General features: G+C 39.0%; 1 protein-coding gene across 1 annotated transcript in view; it reads right to left on the bottom strand.

The window, feature by feature from the left end:
* Window positions 1-26,397, bottom strand: part of LOC139126529 (out at first protein-like) — a 72,726-nt gene that overhangs the window by 22,929 nt on the left and 23,400 nt on the right. The window contains exon 2 of the mRNA XM_070692585.1: window positions 6,520-6,650. Coding sequence (XP_070548686.1) covers window positions 6,520-6,650 — 131 coding nt within the window. The remainder of the gene's footprint in view (window positions 1-6,519; window positions 6,651-26,397) is intronic.

Raw genomic sequence — 26,397 nt, 5'->3', positions numbered from 1 at the left:
ATGACATATGAAGTAATCCTTGTACCAAGTTTGAATGAAATCACTTCTTGCATCTCTGAGATATCCGCGTGAACGGACGGACGGACGCACGCACGCACGCACGGACATGACCAAACCTATAAATCCCCCCGGACGGTGTCCGTGGGGACTAAAAAGATGCTCATAGGTGGTTTGGGGCTGTAATTTAAAGAGTAGACAGAGAAATGACAAATGATACAATATTCACATCATCTTTACAATTCTACATATTTAATGGGAGTACACATAGGGTGCTCCAATTTTGAAGCAACTGGACCAATTGTTTTAAGAAATAATGGTTTTGATCCCCCCTCCCCCCAAAAATCTGCATTTAGCTGAAGCGCCAAATATGTGTGCATAATGAGTAAATTGTGGCGGTGTTGTTATAGTTGACAAAACGCGAGAGAAAACATTTCTAGGAATATGAATGGCAAACTAATAAAATGCTAGTTTTACTATAGGATCATTGACTCTAAATTCCAAAGCATTTAAACAAAGGTTTATGGAAGAATATCTCACAAAAAATTACAACAAGTTCAAGCCGAGATTCGAACTTGCAGCAACAGCCGGCCTGGTCTGGACAAGTTCTGATCTCGATTCTTGAAATGTGACTACAACGCCATTCACATTATTTTGCTGATGCAAGATTTGGATTTATATTCAGAAAATCCGCCCGCTAATTTGTCACTAAAACATAAAATCAATCATATATTCAAAAGAATGAGAGAAACTATATTTTTGTTGCTTTTAACAGTTCTCAATGATATTAAGCACTGGGTATTGGTTCTTTTTAAAATTTTGTCTGTCTCATAATGATATTGAAAGATTCTTGAATCAGGTGCCAAACCCGCCTTAGCCTTCACCAGAAACACAATGTGCATCATCATCACGAGTGTTTCGATACATAACGGTCACCGCATGGTATGAATAATAGGAATAATAGGAAGTTGGGCAAAGAAATGGCCGTTATACAGTTCAGTTCAGTTCGGTTAACGGGACTAGAAATCCATTTTGGATTCTGATCATCCCTCTGTCCATCTCTGGTTTGGTAGTGTACATCAATGGCATTTTTGAAGGCATTCACCGATGTAGATGTAACCATGCTGTCTGGTAGACTGTTCCACTCGTTCACAATCCTACATGAAAAATTGTGCTTCCTAATATCACGTTTTGCATGTGTCTTTTGGATTTTGAAAGCATGGCCTCTCGTTGCCCTGTGGTACGGTTCTTGAAAATTGAGCTTACAATGATCAATATTGTTCATTATTTTGTACATCTGAATCATGTCCCCTCGCTGTCTTCTTATACTTGAAGTTGTCAGATTGAGCTTCCTATTCAAGTCTTTCCTAATATATGTAAAATGACGAATTTCTGGAATCAGGTGTGTGGCTCTCCTCTGCACACTTTCCAGCGGTTTTATATCCTTCTGCAGCCATGGTCACCAATCACCGAGTTCGGAGGCTGATTTCCCTCACAATAAGCCTCAATTATTCACTAAACCAGCATTGATGGCCTTGATTACATCAATTGAATTCATACTAGCCTCTTTGCGCCAACGACCTGCTTCCTTTTTTTGGGTGCGATTTCTGACGGGAACCTGTGCTTCTGGCATGAACAGTCCACTTTACACTCTTTTCATAAGTCCAGCCCCCTCCTCAGTCTGGTTCCCTGACCCATTTTCCCCAGTAGAGGGCGTGGGGAAATGTAGGGTCAGGTAACGGCAAATGTAAACATGGACGCTATTGGGTTAAAATAAAACAAGCTGTGATTGGAAAAAAAGTAACACTTATAACTAACTTTTTCTCATTTTCCTTGGGTTTTGGCACTTTCAGGCTCACTTGACACCAACTTCTTGTTTGTACCACAAAGCCGTGGAGGTAGAAAGAAAGATTTAGCCACTGTGATTTAGCACACCTCTTGATACTTTTAGAACGTCGACATGATGCCTGGCATTTTTCACGAAATTCGGACACCATTCTATCCATCGAAATCAATCGTTGTTCACTGTTCCAACAAAGTTTGCTTTCAATTAGCTGTGATATCGCAGCAGTACTTGTGGCGTGTATCGAACGTGCTCGGGTCATTGGGGTCACGCCACAGTCGGCGATGACCTCAATGACCCTAGCGCGTTCGATACACGCCACAAGTACTGCTGCGATATCACAGCCAGTCTTAAATCACCTGTATTTCCCCGTACTTCTGGATTAATCCTTTCAGTTTATGTTTCCCGTCTCGTGTGCCCATGTTTTTGGTTCGGATACCAGTGTTCGAACACAATTCTGATCAAGTCGAATTTTGACCAGCGTTTTCATGGTAGCAGCCATATTTGTTGTAGCATGTTCTGTCAGGTGACTAACCTCCGCCATCTTGAACAAAATTCAGTTCAAGATGGCTACCCGGTACCTGACCCTATTTTTCCCCCACGCCCTCTACCGGGGAAAATGGGTCAGGGAACCAGACTAATAAACAGTATACCACCAACGTAAAGTTGGCGTCATCCTCATCCTCATCCTCAGCCTCAGGTGACCTTTCTAGCTGACGCTGAAAATGACGCTACTCAGCGTCAGCTTCAGCGTCGTATCCGAAGATTGCCGAAGTTGCGCTACCCGATGACGGATAAATGATAAAATTCGCCCAAAACTTAAGAAAATAACAACTCCATTCTTTCTCAACTTTCTTTTGAATCGTAAAACTGGTTCGCAGGTAATATTTTATCGTTAGAATATCTCATATAGACTAGTTTTTTGGAAATGTTCGTAATTTTCAGTCCATGGATCCGTGGATGTGTTTGTTGGTATCCTCTCAACTCTTGCGTTAAGATTTTCCAAAAATTGGTGCCAAAAAAATATGCGTGGTCCGAAATGTGTAAAAATCGCCACCATGAAGACGATATGAAAGCCCTTATTACTCAGAGGATATATAAAACAATTAACTGGTATAACTATGACTTGAGGCCTGAAAAATCAACGTATTAAACATACAACCTTTGAACTTTAAGGAAATTAAGGGCTAAGAGATGTTGCGTTATAACTACATCATGAGAAACGGATATTAAGAGGAGAGGTTACTAAATATTATGAAATACATACCCCACTGTGTTTTGATTAACATTAACAGTGATATGAAACTTGGAGCACATTTTTAAAGTCGTTTTTACACTTATCATTCCATCAGACGCATTCGGGAATGATCGGATCTGACGCCGGTGAAGCTGACGCCGTAGCGTCATCCTCATCCTCATTTTCGCGTGACCCCTGAGGCTGAGGATGAGGATGAGTATGACGCCAACTTTACGCTGGTAAATGGGTCAGGGAACCAGACTAGCGCCCTCCTGTGGCCACTGAATTTGAAGTCAAAGCGTGGCCTCGCTTTGATTTCAAATTCACAGTGGTCACAGGAGGGCGCTAACCTTATGACAAGGGTCTATGTATGTAACTGGTTATGTATCGAAACACCCATAACTGTGATCAACATGTATACGTCCGCATTGTCGATCGCGGCTAGACATTATATTCAAGTATAATTCGATTATATTCAATTCTCAACCGTGTACTATATTTTTTTTTTTCAAAGTTCAAATAATCTTTTTATTCAGGTAAAGGGCCACCGCCCATCAAACTGAAAATATACAAGTTATGTTGTGTTATGTGCAATGAAGGTTTGACAGACTACTTTGAATGTAAAATACGTACAAGGCAAGGCTGTATGCTAAGCCCTTTATTGTTCAATTTATTTATAAATGAATTGTATGTATACATGAGTGCATCTGATAGAGATGGGATATGTGTAAATAAAGATTTGCCTAATTTGGGATTACTTATGTATGCTGATGATGTTACAGACAATGCTGATCTTCCAATATCTTTACAGGGAAAAATCAATCAATTAGAGTTGTTTTGTAAACAGTGGTGTATGTGAGTAAATCTTGTCGAAACAAAATTACAGTTTTCAGAAATGGTGGCGTTTTAAAGAAATATGAAAACTGGGTCTATATGGGAAGTAAGATTACTAGTGTTAAGCATTATAACTATCTTGGACTATTGATATCATCACGACTATCATGGTCACCTGCTAAAACGGAGTTAGTTACTAAAGCAAAACGAGCTCTTACACAAATTCAAATCGTTATCACAAAAATAAATTGTATGTCTACCCAGAATGCTTGTAAGCTTTTTGATAGTTGTATTCTTCCTATACTCTGTTATGGCTCGGAAATCTGGGGATTTGAGTACTCTCCAATTATTGAAAGGGTTCATTTCCGTTTTCGTGGATTTTTATTAGGTCTTGCTAGTAATGTAAATCAGGGCTTGAAATAATACCTGTCTGCCTATCCCAGACAAGTGAAAGTTGGCCTGGGACAAGTAGTTTTGAAAAGTACTTGTCCAAGCGGACAGGTAGGTTTTTTCAGCCTGCAACCAGTATTTCAACCTATTGACTACAGCAAATATTCATAAGTTTAAATTTATATATACTTTTTACAATTTTGAAAATCATTATTTGGATATTTACCTGTCAGAAAAAAGTAAAAGAAAATTTGATAATATCTAATCACTGTTTACAAGAGGCAGACATATTGATTTATCTAAGGTCATGTCTCAAATCTCTTAGATTGGGAGATTCTCAGAGCTATCTCGACACCGCTGTTTCGCCAGTTTGCATATGATACAGGCATGAGTTTGTTGAATTGAATTGAAACTGGCATAGTTTCTTATGCCATTTTGGACAGGTACTTTTCTCACTGGGACAGGTACTTTTTATTTTGACTTGTCCAGTGGACAGGTGGTTAAAAAAAAGTATTTCGAGCCCTGTAAATAATGAGGCTGTTTTGGGTGAATGTGGTAGATACCCTCCGAGTTGTGTATACATGAAGAGATGTGTTTCATATTGGTTAAGGTTAGTCAGAATGGACAGTGCTCGTTATCCATTGGCATGCTATGAGATGTTACGGAAATTGGATAAAACGGGCAAGACAAATTGGGCTACAAAGATAAACAGCTGCTCATGAGATATGCTTTTGCTTATGTTTGGTTTGAGCAGCAAGTGGGTAATTGTGAAGTATTTTTAACTTTATTTTGTCAAAGGTTACAAGATTGTTACATACAAGAATGACATGCTTCAATTAATGATTCACCCAAATTGAGATTTTATTCAATGTCGAAGTTCTATTTTGAACCATAAATGTATCTTAAATGTGTCCATCCCATTAAGTACAAATTTGTACTATCAAAATTCTGATGTTCTAATCACAGTCTCATAATAGAAACTGGAAGACATACAGGCATTGATGTTCAGAACAGAATTTGCCTCTTTTGTGAAAAGCAAAGTGTTTCAGTCCAAGAAGATGAGATTCACTTTCTTGCGTTTTGTCCATTTTAAAAAACACTTCGAAGGGATTTATTACCTTTTTATTTACATGACAATCGGACTAGAGAAACTGTGTACTATATGAAGCTATGCATGGAGACTGTTCACAGTTACCTTCCCCCCCAAATCAAACACTAAGTCATGTGATCTGAAAACCCTAGAAAAATACGGAAAATAATCATTCTAAAATCAATAACTCTCCATGGAATCCTCCAATCAACCTTATTTGAACAAATCCCCATCTTTGTGTACCAGGTTAGACTGTCACAAACTTTCAATGCCAAATGTTAAGCGGTTTGTCAATTTAAACGGTTTACGGACACCCAAGTCTACATCCATCCATCCAGACAGCCTACTCTACTGAATTCGACACCTCAACTATAGCTCTGCTGACCTACGTCAGCGTGCTAAAAATTGCACTTGCACACTAATTTTCAAAGCAATCAAAAGAGTGGTTCTTGAGTTATTAATCTTTGACCATTTTCACATTTTTAAAGCTCATTTGCATAATTTTGGTAATGCAAACTTGCAAACGTTTGGTAATGCAAAATTTGAACAAAAGCCCAGGATGCATCCACACACCAGATACCAAGCTAAAAAGTGCAGCGGTTTGTGAGTTTTTGATGTTGACGGACATATTATATATACATACATACATACATATATACATACATACATACATACAGACACCACCAACTTCAAACTATACAATAACCTGACATTGGTAAACCAAATGTGAACTAAAAATTCATCAAATATGCAAATTGGCAATTAATTGACGCAATACTGACATATGTCACTGTGTGCCATCCAAATTGTGTTTGACGAGAACCTTTACAAAGTTTTATCAAATTTAGTGTGGTTGCTCTAGAAAAAGAGCTCTTTTTCAAAAAGTCATTGTCAATGACACAGTCTCCATTTCATCAATAAAACACCGCCATATTGGATCTTTGCAATTTTAGCTCACATTTGGCAAAACTATTGTCAATTGAAGAATATTTAATATTTCAGTCAAGAGGGATGACAAAAGTAAATGTAGATGTATCAAAGTAAATGTAGATGTATCAACTTTGCTTCAACATTTCAGAGAAAGAGTGCATGCAAAATAAAGTTCGAAAGACAGAAAAGTCATCTCACCTGTCTCAATTTGGACATAGCATCTGAAGAAATGAACTCTGATTTTGTAAATTTCGTGACAAAACACATAACTTGGTATTGACTTTGTCCTCGTTCCTCCTCACCTAACACCAATGCCTTGAAAAGCTGAACTTCTGAAAACATTATATTTCAATGCTAATCTATTAATATTGTTACGCCTGCCAGACGAAAACGAACAATAGGTGAACTCAGCAGTTCGTTTAAACAAATTTATTACGAAAACAAAACTAATTGCTAAGTCAGGGACAGAGTACAAGCTTTAAAAGTGTACAGACTACTTATCTCAGCTGGGACGGCAAAGCTCCAGTCTCAGAGTTGTAACAGTCAGTCGGATGAATGAACAGTCCTTGGCTTGCAGGCTTGAAGCTGCACAAAGTCCACAGTATAAATCCAGCGTTGACAGTGAAGGTCTTGAAAAGTCTTGAGAATGACTACTGCTGGAGTTTAGTAACACACAAGAGACACGATCCCAAAAGTCTGACTGGAAGCTGTGCACGTCCCTTTTATAAAGGCATATAAGAACAATCTAGAACTTTTATTGACATGCTAATTACTGTTCTAAAATTATCTCCCTTACACAACTAATCAACTTTCCAGAACATTCCAAACATGACTAATTGAATTCAAGGTTGTGAGGTCATCAAGGGCAGTGACCTTGAGAATGTTCTAGACTAATTGAACTCAGGTCATGATGAGTGTGGGGGAAATGACCTACATAAACACACCCCTCTTCAAAAAAAGAAATTTTTCAATGAAAAATCTTTCTTTTACAAATGTAATCTTAAAAGTGTGAACAACAATAAGTTCTAAATACGAGAGAGACAGTCTGCAATTAAATTGTCTCTGCCTTTGATATGTCTAATGTCAAGATTAAACTCCTGTAACATTAAACTCCATCTTAGCAATCTCTGATTTTTGCCTTTAAATTTCTGCAGAAAAACAAGAGGGTTGTGATCAATATAAACCACTATTGGCTGATTTGAAGAAGTAACATAAACTTCAAAATGCTGTAAAGCTAATATCAAAGATAAACACTCTTTTTCAATTGTAGAGTAGTTTCTCTGGGATTTGTTAAATTTGCGTGAAAAATAGCAAACAGGATGATCTACACCATGACTATCCTCTTGCAATAAAACAGCACCAGCAGCCGTATCACTAGCATCTACAGCTAATTTGAATGGCAAAGTGAAATCTGGTGCAGACAACACTGGGGCACTTTGCAGTATGGCTTTAAGTGTATCAAATGCCTGTTGGCATTGCTCTGACCAAACAAACTTTACTTTCTTTTAAGTAAGTTAGTCAAAGGCTCAGTAATTGTGGAGAAATTTGGACAGAATTTTCTGTAGTAACCAGCCATACCGAGAAAGCGCATCAGTTGTCGTTTGCAGTTTGGTATGGGAAAACTTGAAATGGCACTGATTTTGGCATCAACAGGTTTTACCTCACCCTGTCCTACAGTATGTCCGAGGTAAGTTACCCTCGCCCAACCAAACTCAGATTTGGCAAGGTTGACAGTCAACATTGCTTTACTCAGTCTCTCAAAGAACTTCCGCATGAGCTTGATGTGTTCCTCCCAGGTGTCACTATACAGGATGACGTCGTCAACGTAAGCTGCACACCCGTCTAGCCCGGATATGACGTCGTTGATCATCCGTTGGAACGTTGCCGGAGAGTTCTTCATTCCGAATGGCATCACCTTGTACTGGAACAATCCGTCTGTGTGTAACAAAGGCGGATATTTCACGAGCACGATCCGTCAGAGGGACTTGCCAAAATCCCTTCAGTAGGTCAAATTTCGTCACGTACTTGGCTTTTCCCACTCGGTCGATGCAGTCATCAATCCTCGGGATTGGGAAAGTGTCTGTCTTTGTTAAAGTGTTGACCTTCCTAAAGTCCGTGCACATACGATAACTGTGATCTGATTTGGGAACAAGTATGCACGGCGAACTCCAGTTACTTTTACTGGGTTCAATAAAGTCATTGTCCAGCAGGTATTTGACTTCTTCCTGGAGATATTTGCTTTTGTTGGATTCAGTCTGTATGGATGTTGTTTTACAGGCTTACTGTCCCCAACATCAACGTCGTGATAGATGACGTTTGTCCTCGTTGGAACATCTTGAAACAGGTGTTTATATTCGTGGAGCAGTTCTTTCACCTGTTGTTGTTGTTCTGGCTGGAGGTGTGCCAACTTTGTAGACTCCAGCTTCTCCAGGATTTCTGAGTTCTGAAGCTTGACCGAGCCCAGCTTTGAGTTTAGAGTATTTTCACTCAAGTCAGTTTCAGTATCACTATTCTTCATAATGGTTTGAACTGACTGCACTGACAGGCTGAGTTATAGTAGGATTATCCCTATCCAAATATGGCTTAAGCATATTTATGTGACATAGCTGTTTTTGTTTTCGCCTGTCAGGTGTTATTATGATGTAATTTAAATCACTCAATTTCTTATCAATTAGGTATGGCCCAAAGTAACGAGCATGGAGTGGTTTGCCAGGAATTGGAAGTAGAACAAGAACTTTTGACCTGGTTCAAACTTCCGTTTTGAGGTGTTTTATCATATTTGGTTTTCATTGACTGCTGAGATGACTCAAGATTTTCTCTGGCTAATTCACATGCTTTAGAGAGTTTTGTACGAAAATCTGACACATATTGCAAAATATTCAGACAATCATCATCGTCTGATAGGAATTTCTCTTTAACGAGCTTAAGTGGGCCACGGACTGTATGTCCAAATACAAGCTCAAATGGGCTAAAACCAAGAGACTCCTGAATTGACTCTCTAACAGCAAAGAGCAAAAAATGAATTCCTTCATCCCACTGCTTCTCTGTGTCAAAACAGTAGGTCCTAATCATGTTTTTCAAAGTTTGATGAAATCGCTCAAGAGCACCCTGACTTTCTGGATGATAGGCGGATGACCTATACTGTTTAATGCCTAGCTGATCCATTACTTGTTGAAAAATACCAGACATAAAGTTGGAGCCTTGATCGGACTGGACACATTTAGGGAGGCCAAATAAAGTGAAAAATTTGACTAAAGCTCTCACTATAGTCTTTGTCTTTATATTCTCAGTGGTATGGCTTCTGGGAACCGAGTTGATGTACACATTATTGTCAGCATGTACTCATTTCCTGATCTTGTTTTTGGTAGGGGCCCAACACAGTCTATTAGTATCCTACTAAATGGTTCTTGAAATGCAGGAATTGGCTGTAAAGGGGCCTTTGGAATGGTCTGATTGGCTTTCCTACCATTTGACATGTGTGACAAGTTTTACAGAAATGTGCTACATCCTGCCTGAGATTAGGCCAATAAAAGTGACTGAGAATTTTATGATAAGTTTTCCTGACTCCTAAGTGACCAGCCCAGGGCGTTTCATGGGCCAGGCGCAATATTTCAGCACGATAGGGCTTTGGAACCACAATTTGATGTTTTATAGCCCAATCGTCATCAACCAAAACATCTGGAGGTCTCCATTTACGCATGAGAATACCAGATTTTGTATAATAGGAAACAGAGCTATCTGAAGTTTTACCTTCATCATCTACCCTGTCAAACAAAGACAAAATATCTGGGTCTTTGTGTTGTTCTGCAATGAGATTTGATCTAGAAAATGTCTGACTTTGGTCAGCAGAAGTTTTACTGGAAGTTTCAAATCCACGAGGGATAACGGAATGATCCGTGTCAAACACCTGACTGAGAAAGGTGTCATTTAAGTCAACATCTGTGACATTATTTTTGAGAGTATTTTGATTCTCGGAAGTTTTCTTTGACATGGCTCGAGTAATGGCACATGAAGGAATAAATCGGGTATCTCTTGTTCAATTGGCTCTGGATCCTGATCTAAACTAGGATTATCAGTCACAAGTGGATTAGTAATGACCTTGTCCCCAGCAAGGTCGTTTCCAAGAAGAAGGTGAATCCCTTCAAAAGGCAAAAAAGGCCTAATACCTAAAGCCACAGGTCCAGAAACAAAGTCGAAGACAAATAGACATTATGGAGAGGAACAGGAATGTAGTCATTACAATCTACCCCCTTAATAAGAACTTTAGAACCTGAAAATGACTTTTCAGAAAACGGCAGGGTATCTGCCAACAAAAGAGACTGGGAAGCCCCGGTATCTCTTAAAATTTTGACAGGGGTAGCGGAAGAGAAATCACTAGAAATGATATAAAACAATGAATAAAAACCATCATAATAATGGTTCGAAAATACCCATAATGCTATCTTGAGAAGAATTGACCTTGACCTCATTAATTGGGGATGAGAGGGGTTTAACCTCAGAAAATGTGTTGCACACATTATTAGACTCTAATTGAGTTGATGAAGAAATAAAGCCGGTGGGCTTAGATCCACTTTGACTACTTTGACCTTCACGTTTTCTTTTCAATTTGAAACAATCTGACATTAAATGGCCGTCTTTCTTACAATAATTACAAGAAAGTGTACCGAACTGTTTGTCAGAAGGAGATTGAGACTTGGGATCTGATGATATGGGAGTTTTACTTGGATTTTGTGAACTGTTGTCATTTGATTTCCTACTTCCTTTCAGAAATTCTTGGATGAAAAGGAGGAGTTAAATCTCCCTGCATTGATTCTGTATGAAAAGGACTCAGATGGTTTGCTGAGAAAGGAAGATTTGTGGGTCAATGAATAATCATCGGCCAAACGTGCAGCAACCTCTAATGTATCTGCCTTTTGTTCATTGATAAACGTCTTGATGTCACTCCGGATGCACCTTTTAAATTCCTCAATCAAAACAAGCTGTCGTAATTTGTCATAATTCTGACTGACCTTTTCAGAAGAACACCAACGATCAAACAGTTGTTCTTTTGTTCGAGCAAATTCAACATAAGTTTGATCCTTCACCTTCTCACAATCCCTAAATTTCTGACGGTAAGCTTCAGGCACCAACTCATAGCCCTTGAGAATTAATTCCTTCACAGAATCATAATTTGAAGCCTGCTCTACTGACAACTGAATGTAAATTTCTCTGGCTTTACCCACCAAAGCACTCTGCAAAAGCATAGACCAGGACTCCTTAGGCCAGTTCAGACTCTGAGCAATTTTCTCAAAATGAAGGAAATATTTATCAACATCCTTTTCTTGGAAAGGGGGAACTAACCTGAAATGCTTAGTGATGTCAAACTTGTCTGAAGGGAAGAATTTTCCTGACTGTCCAAGCTCTAAACGTCTCATTTCTAACTGCAGTCGGTGTTCTGCTAATTCTCTTTCTTTTCTTTTTCCTCTCTTTCTTTCTCCCTTTGTCTTTCTTCCATTTGCAATTCTTTTTCTTTCATTTCCAATTCCCTCTCTTTCTGTCTTTCTTCCATTCTAACTGCATTTGTATTTTTTCTTTTTCTAATGCCTGTCTCTCCTTTTCCATTTGTAATTCTTTTTCTTTCATTTGTAATTCTTTTTCTTTTTCTAATGCCAATTTTTTTAGCTCGAAATCTGCCTGTATTTCTAATTCCAATTTTTTGAGTTCGAAGGAAGACTCAGGCTCATAATCTTTTAAGGCAGACTCCTCAAAATGGCCAGAATTAACTAAATGTTTTGCAATCTTGAACTGTATTTCTCGCTTGCGCATAGATCCTTTTGACATCTACTTTAAGGAAATTGGCCAGTGCTATGAGGTTGTCTTTTCTGAGGGAATTAAATGTGTCCTGATCAAGGTCATCCATAAATTCGTCTGGCTTGAATTCCGCCATGATTGAATTTAGCTGAGTTCACAGTATACAGTAGTTTTGAAAAGGTAGGCAAAATGTTGTCAAACGGCTCAAAATATTCGTATCCCGGACAAGCCCCCAATTTGTTACGTGCAGAGAAAACGAACAAAAGGGTGAACTCAGCAGTTCCGTTTAAAACAAAATTTATTACGAAAACAAAACTAATTGCTAAGTCAGGGACAGAGTACAAGCTTTAAAAGTGTACAGACTACTTATCTCAGCTGGGACGGCAAAGCTCCAGTCTCAGAGTTGTAACAGTCAGTCGGATGAATGAACAGTCCTTTGGCTTGCAGGCTTGAAGCTGCACAAAGTCCACAGTATAAATCCAGCGTTGACAGTGAAGGTCTTGAAAAGTCTTGAGAATGACTACTGCTGGAGTTTAGTAACACACAAGAGACACGATCCCAAAAGTCTGACTGGAAGCTGAGCACGTCCCTTTTATAAAGGCATATAAGAACAATCTAGAACTTTTATTGACATGCTAATTACTGTTCTAAAATTATCTCCCTTACACAACTAATCAACTTTCCAGAACATTCCAAACATGACTAATTGAATTCAAGGTTGTGAGGTCATTGAGAGTAGTGACCTTGAGAATGTTCTAGACTAATTGAACTCAGGTCATAATGAGTGTGGGGGAAATGACCTACATAACCTAATTAATATTAAGCATTTTATACAAACAAAAGCAAAGATCACTTATGTAGAAAGAAAATACATGTAGTAAAGAGGACACGTGTAGCTCCTATATTAATGTACCGGGTAGTCATGCAACTCAAGACCAAAGGGATAAAATTAGAATCAATAACAAGGTTTAATGTTTTCCACAGGCCCATTTAATGTGGAGGTGTTCCCCCTAAAAAGCAAAATTACCCTCAAAATGCAAATGAGTTGCACTGAGGCTGCACTCAACATTTTACTGTCCTATATTCTTTGGATTTTGACGTGTTTGATGCAACATGTTGGCTTTGCATCAGCAGCCATCTACTCGTGAATGTTTGGTGACCAACACAGTGTTTCATCTAGGCTACGCGATTGCGTGATTCCCCCTCTTTGGAGGGCTGCACGCCGCCAATCACAGGTAGAAAAAATACCGTCAATGACGCTGTACCTTCTCTAATGTGTGGCCAGGTCAGGTAATTGGTTGTTGGCATGGAGTTATTGGTAAATAGTTGATGATGTAGGGGCATGAGGTGAGATATGGACCCAAAGAACCCAAAAGATGATTAAATACATCAATCAAAAAAAAATTCTAAGCTAAAGTATAAACTGTCTTAAGATAGTTCAGTGTGGAAAAAAGGTTAAATAATTCAGAAATAAGAATTAACAGTCCAAAATAGTAATGACGCACTTCCCTACTGACCCGAGTGCATGTGAAATACACAACCTGGCATCTGTAAATTAAATGTATACCAAGTGATCATTTTAAGTCACTTTTAACTGTTTTTAAGGGATATTCCAAAGAGTCCTGTGGAAATGATGAAAAACGCTTATCTGGTCTTGTGTTTGTAAAACCTCATGGCTGATAATTGTCATAGTATTCAAAAGAAATTGAAAGTGAAGAAATTACCTTTTTTAATACGCATATTTTCCTTGAAATACATGACTGTGTAAAGAATATATGCTAAAAGTGTTTAAGAGTAAATTTCTTTTCAAAAAATAATTTAGTCTGTGACCAAAGGATTTTTATTCTTTGAGTTTACAAATTCAAACATTGCAATTTGTTCAATCATCTTGTGCAGTGCAAAATTTATAGAATGACTGAAAAATAAAAAAAATTGGCAGAATTACAGTCTTTGTGATGTAAAATCATGGGTTGACATCACGATAATTGTTAATCTGTTCGAAGTACTTTCTATAATTTAAAAAAGAAAAGTTCATGCAGAAACGGTAACATATATTGTAATGTAGTGTTAATTTTGACTTTACATCAAAATATGCCTTTGCTGGATACCAAATATGTTGGGCGAAATATTAAAATCAGCCGTGTTCAGCGAAATCCACACAACAGCATTGATCCTTTTCTAATTTGATTTGATTTGCTTATGTTATCCTTGTATGACAGTCAGTACAATATGGAACTTGAACACAACACAGTGAATAAGTATGCTGTAAATGAAATGGTGTGGCTGCATCCACCTGCAGCAATAGAAGTGCCTTTGTCTCTCACCCCTCATTTCCAACCTGTCCCATCCCTGAAAAAATAGTTTGGTCTTATATTTATAATGTTAATAATTTCTGTATTTGTTAAAATGTGCGCATCTCAAAAACTTTTGATCATAAACATTTCATTGATTTTTATAGCTGACCAGTCAGTTAACCTGTTTATTTTGAATATTTGCGCATTTTTTTCAGTATTTGACATTTTCAGAATAGCTTCTTATTCATTTTGTCATTTTCTAAAAGTTAAAATGCTCCTTTGTGTGGTCAAGCTTTCCACAAGCATCAAATGTTGTACTTCATATAGGAAGGTCTGCCTCTAGAGGGCGGGCATCATGAATAGTGTTTGTTAGTTATTTCCTCCACATAAACTTCTGATTGTACTGTAAACATTGAACATGGCCGACATCCGATTTTCCTGTCTAAAACTTTCACTCATTTTCGTTCATATGAATCTGAAACTCAAGGAAACGATTGGGAAGAAAGAGTTATCTTGAAATATTGAGGTACTCGCCGATATTTTGCAAAGTTAAATGAGAAAAAATGCAAGGAAAATGCCGACAGGCTTACACAATGACCGTTTTCAGACTCAGAGGCATATGATCATCTGCAGATTATGCAACAGGCCCATATCACGTGAGGCCATGAGGGGATATCCATGCAACTCAGTACCAAACACTAGCCCACACAGGGTGAGCAAACACAAAGTGAGTACCCCTAACGTCAGCTCAGTAGTCTGTAATAGATCGTAGTCAACTAAGAACCTTGGAGAAAGGCTTACATGTAACACTGTGGCTATGCCGCTAAGTCCCTTTTGATTTTTGTCACAGCTCAAAATCGTTCTCCTACACCTCAACCTGAACCATGAACACCCCCACCAGTTTATGATATGACCCATCACAATGGCATAACGTCAACGGATCTTGACAGACGGAAGTATTGACAGACGGAAGTAGTTGACACCAGCATACTGGTTTTCAACTCTAATACCTTCTCTGTCTATAAATAGACACGAGAAAGTAAAAATCTTATAGAGGATGGTGTTAGCAGCCAGCAGCTTGGATTGTGTAAGCAAGTTATTTATGGCTTGTAGTATGTATAACACAAGTAACATCACTGCAACATTAAAACTTACGTATAAAGATGTCATTATATGTTTTAGTTAAATCCCCCCATAAATTTTAAAATCCCCTCAAAAATTCCAGTAGAGGAATCCCCCCTGGTGTAGCATCCTAGATCAAACACTGCAACATTCTTCATCAAGTTCTCTGTTACTGTTTTTTTCTTGTTGTGTCCAATTGTGTTTCTTGTGTTGCCATTGCCTCTTTCTTCAAGGCCACCATTGCTTGAGCTATGCCTTCATTAGTATACAGTGCTCCCACCTTCAGGAACATCGGAAGGTATGTTGTCAACAACGCTGAAAAATACCGTCAATGACGCTGTACCTTCTCTAATGTGTGGCCAGGTCAGGTAATTGGTTGTTGGCATGGAGTTGTTGGTAAATAGTTGATGATGTAGGGGCATGAGGTGGGATATGGACCCAAAGAACCCAAAAGATGATTAAATACATCAATCAAAAAAATTCTAAGCTACGTACTGTATAAACTGCCTAAAGATAGTTCAATGTGGAAAAAAGTTAAACAATTCAGAAATAAGAATTAACAGTCCAAAATAGTAATGACGCACTTCCTTACTGACCTGAGTGCATGTGAAATACACAACCTGGCATCTGTAAATTAAATGTATACCAAGTGATCATTTCCAGTCACTTTTAACTGTTTTTAATGGATTTTCCAAAGAGTCCTGTGGAAATGATGAAAAACGCCTATCTGGTCTTGTGTTTGTATAACCTCATGGCTGATAATTGTCATAGTATTGAAAAAAAATGAAAGTGAAGAAATTACTGTTTTTAATAGGCATATTTTCCTTGAAATACATGACCGTGTAAAGAATATATGCTAAAAGTGTTTAAGAGTAAATTTCTTTCAAAAAATAATTTAATTTGTGACCAAAGGATTTTTATTCTTTGAGTTTACAAATTCAAACATTGCAATTTGTTCAATCATCTTGTGCAGTGCAAAATTTATAAAATGACTGAAAAACAAAAAAAATTGGCAGAATTACAGTCTTTGTGATGTAAAATTATGGGTTGACATCACGATAACTGTTAATCTGTTTGAAGTACTACTATACTATAATTTAAAAAAGAAAAATTCATGCAGAAACGGTAAAATATATTGTCAACAATGTAGTGTTAATTTTGACTTTACATCAAAATATGCCTTTGCTGGATACCAAATATATAGGGCGAAATATCAGCCATGTTCAGCAAAATCCACACAACAGTATTGATCCTTTTCTAATTTGATTTGATTTGCTTATGTTATCCTTGTATGACAGTCAGTACAATATGGAACTTGAACACAACACAGTGAATAAGTATGCTGTAAATGAAATGGTGTGGCTGCATCCACATGCAGCAATAGGAGTGCCTTTGTCTCTCACCCCTCATTTCCAACCTGTCCTATCCCTGAAAAAATAGTTTGGTCTTATATTTATAATGTTAATAATTTCTGTATTTGTTAAAATGTGCGCATCTCAAAAATTTTTGATCATAAACATTTTCATTGTTTTTTATAGCTGACCAATCAGTTAACCTGTTTATTTTGAATATTTGCGCATTTTTCCTCAGTATTTGACATTTTCTGAATACCTTCTTATTCAGTTTGTCATTTTCTAAAAGTTTAAATGCTCCATTGTGTGGTCAAGCTTTCCACAAGCATCAAATGTGGTACTTCATATAGGAGGGTCTGCCTCTAGAGGGCGGGCATCATGAACACTCCTGTGTTTGTTGGTTAATTCCTCCACTTAAACTTCTGATTGTACTGTAAACATTGAACATGGCCGACGTCCGATTTTCCTGTCTAAAACTTTCACTCATTTTCGTTCATATGACTCTGAAACTCCAGGAAACGATTGGGAAGAAAGGGTTATCTTGAAATATTGAGGTACTCGCCGATATTTTGCAAAATTAAATGAGAAAAAATGCAAGGAAAATGCCGACAGGCTTACACAATGACAGTTTTCAGACTCGGAGGCGCGCTAGGCATATGATCATCTCTGCAGATTATGCAACAGGCCCAGATCACGTGAGGCCATGAGGGGATATCCACGCAACTCAGTACCAAACACTAGCGCTCACAGAGTGAGCAAACACAAAGTGAGTACCCCTAACGTCAGCTCAGTAGTCTGTAATAGATTGTAGTCAACTAAGAAACCTTGGAGAAAGGCTTAACACTGTGGCTATGCCGCTAAGTCCCTTTTGATTTTTGTCATAGATCAAAATCGTTCTCCCACACCTCAACCTGAGCCATGAACACCCCCACCAGTTTATGATATGACCCATCACAATAGCATGCCGTCAACGGATCTTGACAGACGGAAGTCTTGACAGACGGAAGTTCTTGACAGCAGCATATTGGTTTTCAACTCTAATACCTTCTCTGTCTATAAATAGACACGAGAAGGTAATTACCGAGAGTGAATGCTACAAAGTGCAGAGTGTGCAGTTGCACACTCTGCACTTTGCCAGCGTGGCGCTACTGGGATTTCTCTGTTTATGTAACGCGTGCTGTGATTGGTCTGCCTGATTTTCAAGTTCTATAAGATTTCCTCTGCACAGTATATCAACGTGATCACGCACGGCGTAGTTAGTGGAAGACTCCTGTCTGGCTAACTAGCCTTGCGAGCGGACGATGGCTGTCACAAAAGTGTGTCTCAGATTTTTTATATCTTGCCTAGTTTTTATTTGAGCACAATTTTAAAAAAATTAACTAGGGTTAAATTCACTGCTCTGGAAGTTTTTCTGGCACAAAAACTGTTTAAGAAGGTTAAAAAAAATTCTGAGACACACTTTTGAAGATCCTAAGGACAGCTTGCAATCACACAAATTTCAGCCACATATCTCAGAGCAAAGCTCACCTTCTCGCCACATTTTTGAAAATGCGCACTACTGTGCACTTTTTACAGAGTCTGAACCATAGCCCCCACTCCCCCAACACAACAAGCAAAGGGAGTGCTGTGTTTGCGCTGCCCATTCACCACGTTCGCAAATGCAAATTGAAATCAGAAGTGGCAAAAAAAAAATCAATTTTGTGTAAAAAATTCTGCAAAATAAGCAAAAACGTGGGTTTTTTTAAGTTGTTAAGTTGATCTGAGCTTCTCTTTTGGCAATTCGCGATAAAACTATATCTACGTCCATATTGTTCTCTCCAAAGTACGCAATTGCAATCGAGCCAAGTCTCGCGAGAGATTTGACGTCAATTTGCATAGTGTACAGCATGCACATAAATGACTATCGCGAGAATTGAAAATTTAGGCAGATGCAATTGAGCCCTAGTCTCACGATAAATTTGACGTCATTTTGTCTAGAGTACAGCAAGCAAAGTGAACACTCGCGAGAATTGAAAGTTTTGCTACAGCAGACATATGCATTTTAATCGCGGTCACAACGTTCGGTGTTGAAATTTATTTGCATCGCGGTCTAGACGTTCCGTGTTGCGCATTTTAATCGGGGTCTTATTTTAATGGTGGTCGATTTGCATCGTGGTCCTCATGGTCCCGTATTGATGTCATTTACATGTAAATTGCCATCCAAACGACGCATTCCGTGTTGCTGTCGATTTGCATCGCGGTCTCGACTTTCCGTGTTGTTGTTCATGAGAGTTTATTTAAACCTTATTACGTGTACGTCTGAAGGCACACAGTGGCGTATGCGTATCCGTGCTCAGTTGTGATTTTTTTGGTTGATTTTGCAGTATTGTTTTTTCAGAAACATACAAAATTCAGAAACATACGAAATTCGTCTAAGTTTTGAGAAACAATTAATTTCTCTACGTGAAGACTATTCAAGCTCGTTGTATCCTCGCATTAAATTTACTGATTTTCTATAATGTAGTTATTTATGTGGTTTAAGGAAATCTTTGTGACAGCTTCAGATAAAATGATGAATTAGACGACATTTCATTTATGTCAGGAAACCATTGCACATACGTCTTGTACCGGTGAACTCTACGGAATTCTCTGATATCAAAGATGTTTGTACAATGATACTCATACTTATCGAGATTTCCAGTCTAAATTCCTGGAAATCATCAAGAAAATCTTAAAATTACTTCACTAATTATGACTACGTGTAGAAGTGTCGTTTGATGATATTCTGAACGTCTGTGCCACATGTACGCAACGTCTTGTATAACGTGACAAAGACGCTACGTGTACTGTTGGAACGTAATTTCGTGTAACAAACTTCTATTTTAATCGCAGTCCAAGTCAGTGTTGCTGTCATGCTGTTGATTTGCATCACGGTCCCAACCTTCCGTGCTGCAGTACATTTTAATCGCGGTCTCGACGTCCCGTGTTGCTGTCGATTTGCATCGCAGTCCAGGATCATGCTGGATACAAGGTTGATGTGTTGATAGTTTATTCTTGTGCATGCAACCGACACTGGAGATTATAGCATTATAGAAAGCTTTGTTTTCGTAAAAATGTGTGGCTAATAAAATTTATCTGTAGCTAATAAGCCAGGGCTAATTGTACTCAGTGAAATAGCGAAATGGTGAAATGACGAAATCACGATTTTTTTCAAATTGCATAATGAACAAATAAAGATACTACACATAGAGAAATTACCTGTCACCTAGAGTATGCTGTATAATCAATGTTAAGCCGAAATACCCGGGTGCAAACTGCAATCTGCACGGTGGATTCCAAAACCCATGCGTATGCCACGCAGGTTGGAACTGATAAGAAAATCTGCTGAGTTTCATCTGAACAAAGTCAAATTTAGTGAATCTGCACATGTTTTGATTCTCAACATCGAAGTTTAGCACCGAAAGTACGATAAATTCGGCGAAATCGCGCGATTGCGAACCCAGAAGTTGACAGCGCACAAAACCATGTATATCTCAAGGCTTAGGGACAGACCATTAGATTTTGGGAGGGGGTGGTCACGATCGGATTGTGAAAGAAAATTTTGTACAAATGAAAATTTCAAATTTTCTTTTTTTTTTTCAAATGAGAATAGCTGCGCAAATTATTTTTCTGAGTCTTGCAGATTTATTTTATTCAATTGTGTTCTAAATATTTTGTTTATTTTGCAATGTAGTGTGAAGATATTTCCCCGAAACTTTCTGTTCTGAATTTTTTTTTTTCTGTTTCTGACCACCCCTCCAAATATCTAAAGGTTTGTCCCTTAGATCTCTTGTACCAAGATAAAAATAGCGTCAATGACACTTTGCTCACATTTGGTTACATGTGGCAAGGTAGAATGAGTCTATACACGATATTTAACACACTTCTATGTACCTTAGCTTGTGATATTCATAGTCAAGTGCATTTGAACAAATTTTGATACACCATCCATTGAAGTATGGAATGGTTGGCAACTTGCAACTGTTGATCACATACACTTACACAATACCATGCAACCTAGTACATCATAACTAGTCATAAAATCAGCCATACAAAACTAAACGTGTCCCTTATAATATAAAATGCATAAAATTAATGTAGACAATATTTGGTCTCTCTACGGTCTATAGTTGCACAATCGAAAGGTAAGATGTAATAGTGGGCATTCCTCACCTTCCACTGTTAATGAAGCTGCCACACCTACAGGATAACGGTATGTCCTAAACTGCAACCAAGTCATTGACAATGACATAGTCCCCACTTGTAATAGGAGTATTAGTCTTGATGGGGCAGGGAAATGTGGTCATTAAGAAGTATTACTGGAGTGTATATGTTGAGATCTATGGGCACATAGGTCTATGTCGTTGTTCCCAATTTGAAACGCATGAGGCATGTCTAAGTTATGGCTCTAAATCGGGAAAAAAGATCAGACCTCTAGCTGTATTGGGCAGCCAAGAAATACATATGCGCATAATAAATGAGGTACAAGATGTGACATCTTAAGGTCTAATATCCTATCAAAATTGGAGGATATAGAACTTGTGGTTACTGAGTTATGCATGTATATATGTATAATCAAGGTTGAAGGTCATCGAGGTCACGTGACATTTTGAAAAAAAAATTGTATTGCTAATTAATCCCTATATGCCAAAAATCAGACCTCTAGCTCTATTCGTTTGCCCAGAATTAGATATGTGCATAATTAATGAAGTAAAGCGTGTGTTGTCATAAGGTCTCCCATCCTACTAAATATAAAGGACATAGCACTTGTGATTACTTATTTATTGACATAAACGTATATTTTAGGTAAGAGGTCATCGAGGTCACATGACATTTGGTCAAAAATTTCTATCCTATAGTTATCCCTATGTACCAAAAATCAGAAATCCAGCTCTATTGCCTTGCTCAGAATTAGATATGCACATAATTAATGAGGTACAGTGTGTGGCGTCATAAGGTCTTCCATCATACCAAACATGAAGGGTGTACCACTTGTGGTTACTGAGTTATGGACAAATATGTATATTTGAGGTCAAAGGTCTCCAAAGTCACATGACATTTTATGAAAAAAATTGTATTGCTAAGTTATCCCTATATACCAAAAATCAGACCTCTAGCTCTATTGGCTCGCTCAAAATTAGATATGCACATAATTAATGAGGTACAATGTGTGGCGTCATAAGGTGTCCCATCATACCATATATGCAGTCAGATCGCACGGTACTCATTTGCATATGAAAGTTCTTCAAGCCAGCGACCGTTAACTTTCAAACGGACGTCAATGGGCCAGTTTTCAAGGTGATTTTCAACTTGATTTTTACAATCCGTGCTGCAAAAAATTATCCTGTCAGTTGGATAAATTGCGAAAGTAACACCCATTCTTCATTGCAGACATAAATTTTATGAAAATCTAGCGGTAAAAATAGTAGTTTTGAACGTGTTTGCGGCGGTATGTCGGTGACACTGGCAGAGACGTCTATAAATGTATCGAAAAACGTTTGAAAAAGACCTCGGAAGTAAACCAAGTTTTCCTGTCAGAGAGGTCTAATATCAGTCCCAACAACCGCGAAAAGAAATTAATTCGAAATGTCTGTGTAACAGTCCGCGCAAAAATAATCCATGTATTTCGACGAAATGACCCGGAAGTACACATTGACCTCGACATGTTGGCCTCCGACTTGTAAATATGGAAGTGTTGCGTTGCTCGAGAAACGATAAGTATACCGTGGAATACAGCTTTATAAAAGACACTTTTGGAGTTAAACAGTTATTGGATAATGTATAACACCGCAAGGAAATGTATGAGCGAAGTTTTAACATACTTATTGGGTTGATTTCGACATTACATCGACCGATCGCTCGCGTGCCGTGGAACCGTGACTCAGCGTGTGGAGCGAGTTCAGCTGGCGAAAATATTTGTTTATGCCCCGTATGACGTACATCATGGGACAGGAGACTTTTGAAATGCAAAATGCTAACTGTAACTTCAAAACAATTCACTGATAAAATATGCAATGAAAAATTTGTGTATCATGCAGGCAAGCATTTGCTGCATTTGTTTTGTTGTCATTAGGTCGATGTATGTTAGTAGGGTCTATGGCTTACTTCACGTCATGAAAACTAGCGTGGCACCTGAAATTGTGTTGTCATGTCCAAGTCTGCTACCAAGAGACCCCGTCCGGTCGGACTTCATATCAAATTGTGTACCAAAATCAAGCGAGCCATGATCACATGTGTGTAGTGTGGTGAGAAACACCACCAGTGAAATGTACGCAAGTACACATTGGCTGAAAAACGAAGCCATACTCGAATATACACCAAATATCTACTACATAAACATACTGCATAAAGATCAATTTTTATTTCAATTTTTAAATGTTTGGTAAAAGGGCTGGCAACTACTTTAGAATTAAACCACTACTACAAAATACAAAGTAAGTAGTCAACTCAGAGAGTTAAAATAAATACAGAGTAAACTACAGTAACTACAGAGTAAACTACTCCAAAAATACAGAGTAAACTGCTACTACAAAATACAGAGTCAACCAACTCAGAGGGTTAAATAAAACTAAGTTCAACAGCAACACCACTGTATCTTCACAGTAACTTCAACTGCAACACCACTGTCTTAAAGTCACAGCTGGATATCTGAAAGAATAGATTAAAAAAACTTATTAGTTCACGTGACTGGTAAACTTAAAAAAAATTCTTGAAGTTTGGTAAAATTCAGAAGTACCTAGGCAATCAATGATAAGCCTTTATAAGTGGTCAATAGTCAGTAAAGACAGTTGATTTTTGTTTGGTCAATTCGTCTCGTACTTCAGACTGGATGCCATATACACCAAGCTAACGTTTACTTCACACGTGTATGGTCCGTGTGATCTGGACATCACGCGCGCCGTACAGTCCAGGGCGTCACTGACCAAATCGGTTTGAGGCACCAACCATGAGGAATATTTTAACATTCGACGAGTTTGGGGCTGTCACCAAGCTTAGCAGTATACATAGAGGTGCACGTTCTTTCATCGGAAAAAAGTTAAGAAACGCAGTCATTAAATGCCAATGCAGGTAAACTTTACGGTAGCGGTAAAGTGTGGCGGCCGGGCACGGTTAACTTCGCGGTCCTACACCAAATGTACACTCAAGTTTAACTATGTACCATAATCGCTTAGAATAATACGACAATATTGGTGCTAAAAACCATAAATTTCGTGCCGAAGACTCGATGACAGCAATTTTTCATTCGTTCCCAACCGCCAGAAGTACATGTATTTCGCGCCCGATGTCAGCACTGATTTACTTCCGCAATGGAGGACTTCAGCATTTCCCTGTGTAATCACAGGACAAACACATCGATCGTCCACTTTTCCGAGACTAGCACCATGCCAGCACGAATGAATCAGTCCGAAACTACTTGGTGTACATTCAAATAGGTCACATTCACAGAAATTACGACAAAACTACAAAGTATCTTCGCACGAGAGTGGAAAGAAAACTATATGTAATCAGTTGACGCCCGCGATCATGCTATCTTCTCCCGCCATTTTGCAGTGGAAAATGGCGCTCACGAGTTGAAAAGTAAACAAAATCGAACTGGCCATAATGTCACTATGGAAGCTTGGAAGTAAATGAAAACTCACAGAAAGGAGGGTTGATGTCTATATTTTGATTAGAGTTTGACATTTTGTGGTAAATTCCTTGTGTAACAGTCCGCGCAAAAATAATCAAGAGGATGTCAACACTGTGTGTTTTTTTACACTCGTCAGAAATTTTCGCGATTTCAAAGAAACTACACCACAAAAGTTGCCAAAAAATCATTCAGTAACAATTCAATATACCTACCTTCACATGAATCCTCAGGTTTGCCTTAACCCTTTTCCTGCCAAGTCGGTGAAAATCCGCTTGAAATTCGGTGTAGCCAGAATCTAAGCACTGGTGACCGTTATTCTCCCAACCCGGTGGAAATCGGGCCCTTTTTGGGTACCCCCTTTCCTGCCAAGTCGACGGCACTACGTTTTGCTATCCCCTGTGCGTTTAGGGGTCATCCGAGGAGAGGTTTTCTGACAAGGAACGCCTTTTCCCCTCGAAATGGGTTCGCAGGGAGTCGATAGACAGGGAAAGGTGCAGAAACCTGTCCGCCAGTCCCCCACACCCGAGGAGGGCTGGGTTTTTTTTACCGCTTTTTAGCGGACTTGGCAGGATAGCATGGTGACGTTTTCTGGCGGAGTTGGACGTACTTGGCTGCCTGGCACTATAGAGATTGCTGCCGAACTTGACCAACTCGGCAATGCTAATCTAGAAGGCTACCTCTTGCAAACGACTTGGCAGATGGTGCCGATGGTGCGAGACGAAAGTCACTTATTCAGTAGTGCGTGACTGAAAATGAGAACGTATTTTTGACGGGACGGCTCGACTTGTTCCTCCGATGGAACGGATATGAACGACTCGGAAATACCATTACAAACTGGTGTCCGACGTACTAAGCTGGGCTTCAGCTCTGCAAGTTCAAGCCAGGCAACGTCCTTCACCGCCTTGGCCGTGCCATTCAATGGACGTAGCTTTGGATTTTTTATTTATTCCATCGTCCGAAGTATTGGCTCTGGTTTGCAGGCAAACGTATCCTCTTGCCGACGCATTGGTAACTACGTACGCTGTTTGCGTACAGAGAATTCATAAGGTCAATAAGGTCAATGTGTAGTCTGCTACGGGGATACCGCCTGCATATAGCAGGGACTGCTTTTGTTATGCAAACCAGCTAGCAGTACAATATGGCTGCCAGGCATGTGGACACGTCGATGGCTAGAACAATGGAAGCATATTGCGTTGCACCCGTGCATCGCAAAAGTGAACTGAAGACTTGGGTGTAGTGACTGGTTATCACTGGTTAGCTGCAGCCCAAGCCATGTCGGTACAAACCCGTACCTGACTGAGGACCACTCGATTAAGTCAGTAATGAACGGTAACACTCGTAATCCCACTCCCAACTGAGCTGGCTAAACTACGTGGAGCTGTGCTTCAATGGCTCAGCCATGTCGTTAATACAAGGGCAAAAACGTAGTTTTTGTGCTACACTGCCAAGTCGTTGAAGGTACGTATTCAATTGACCCTACCCTGGGGAAACAGGACAGGTTTGCCGGTGCTGCTGCACCCCTAGCACGACCCTCAGGGTCTTGACTAACAGACGAGTGAGGTGATGTTTGTGCCTAGCGGACGTGCGTAATACTGAAGGAGTTTATTTCCGAAAAAATAAACATGAAACGGCAATAAAATGACGCACTCCCAGGGGCAAACAAAGCCGGTGACCTCAATTTTTTTCTGCAGTAACCCTTGAGCTCCTTCCCCTGTCTACGGGCATGTAGAAATTATCGAAGTCTAACACATTTGTACGGCTAAAACAACCCTGAAAATGGGCGATTTCTGCCAAAATGCCTGGCAGGATAACATGCAGGAGAGCCAATCTTTTACAGGCACATATTATGGGGCGGTTTTCTACTGACTTG

Source organism: Ptychodera flava, assembly GCF_041260155.1.
Source record: "Ptychodera flava strain L36383 chromosome 3 unlocalized genomic scaffold, AS_Pfla_20210202 Scaffold_27__1_contigs__length_13241970_pilon, whole genome shotgun sequence".
Classification (NCBI taxonomy): Eukaryota; Metazoa; Hemichordata; class Enteropneusta; family Ptychoderidae; genus Ptychodera; species Ptychodera flava.
Note: the sequence above shows the minus strand (reverse complement) of the source record. Positions and strands in the feature narration are given on the sequence as shown.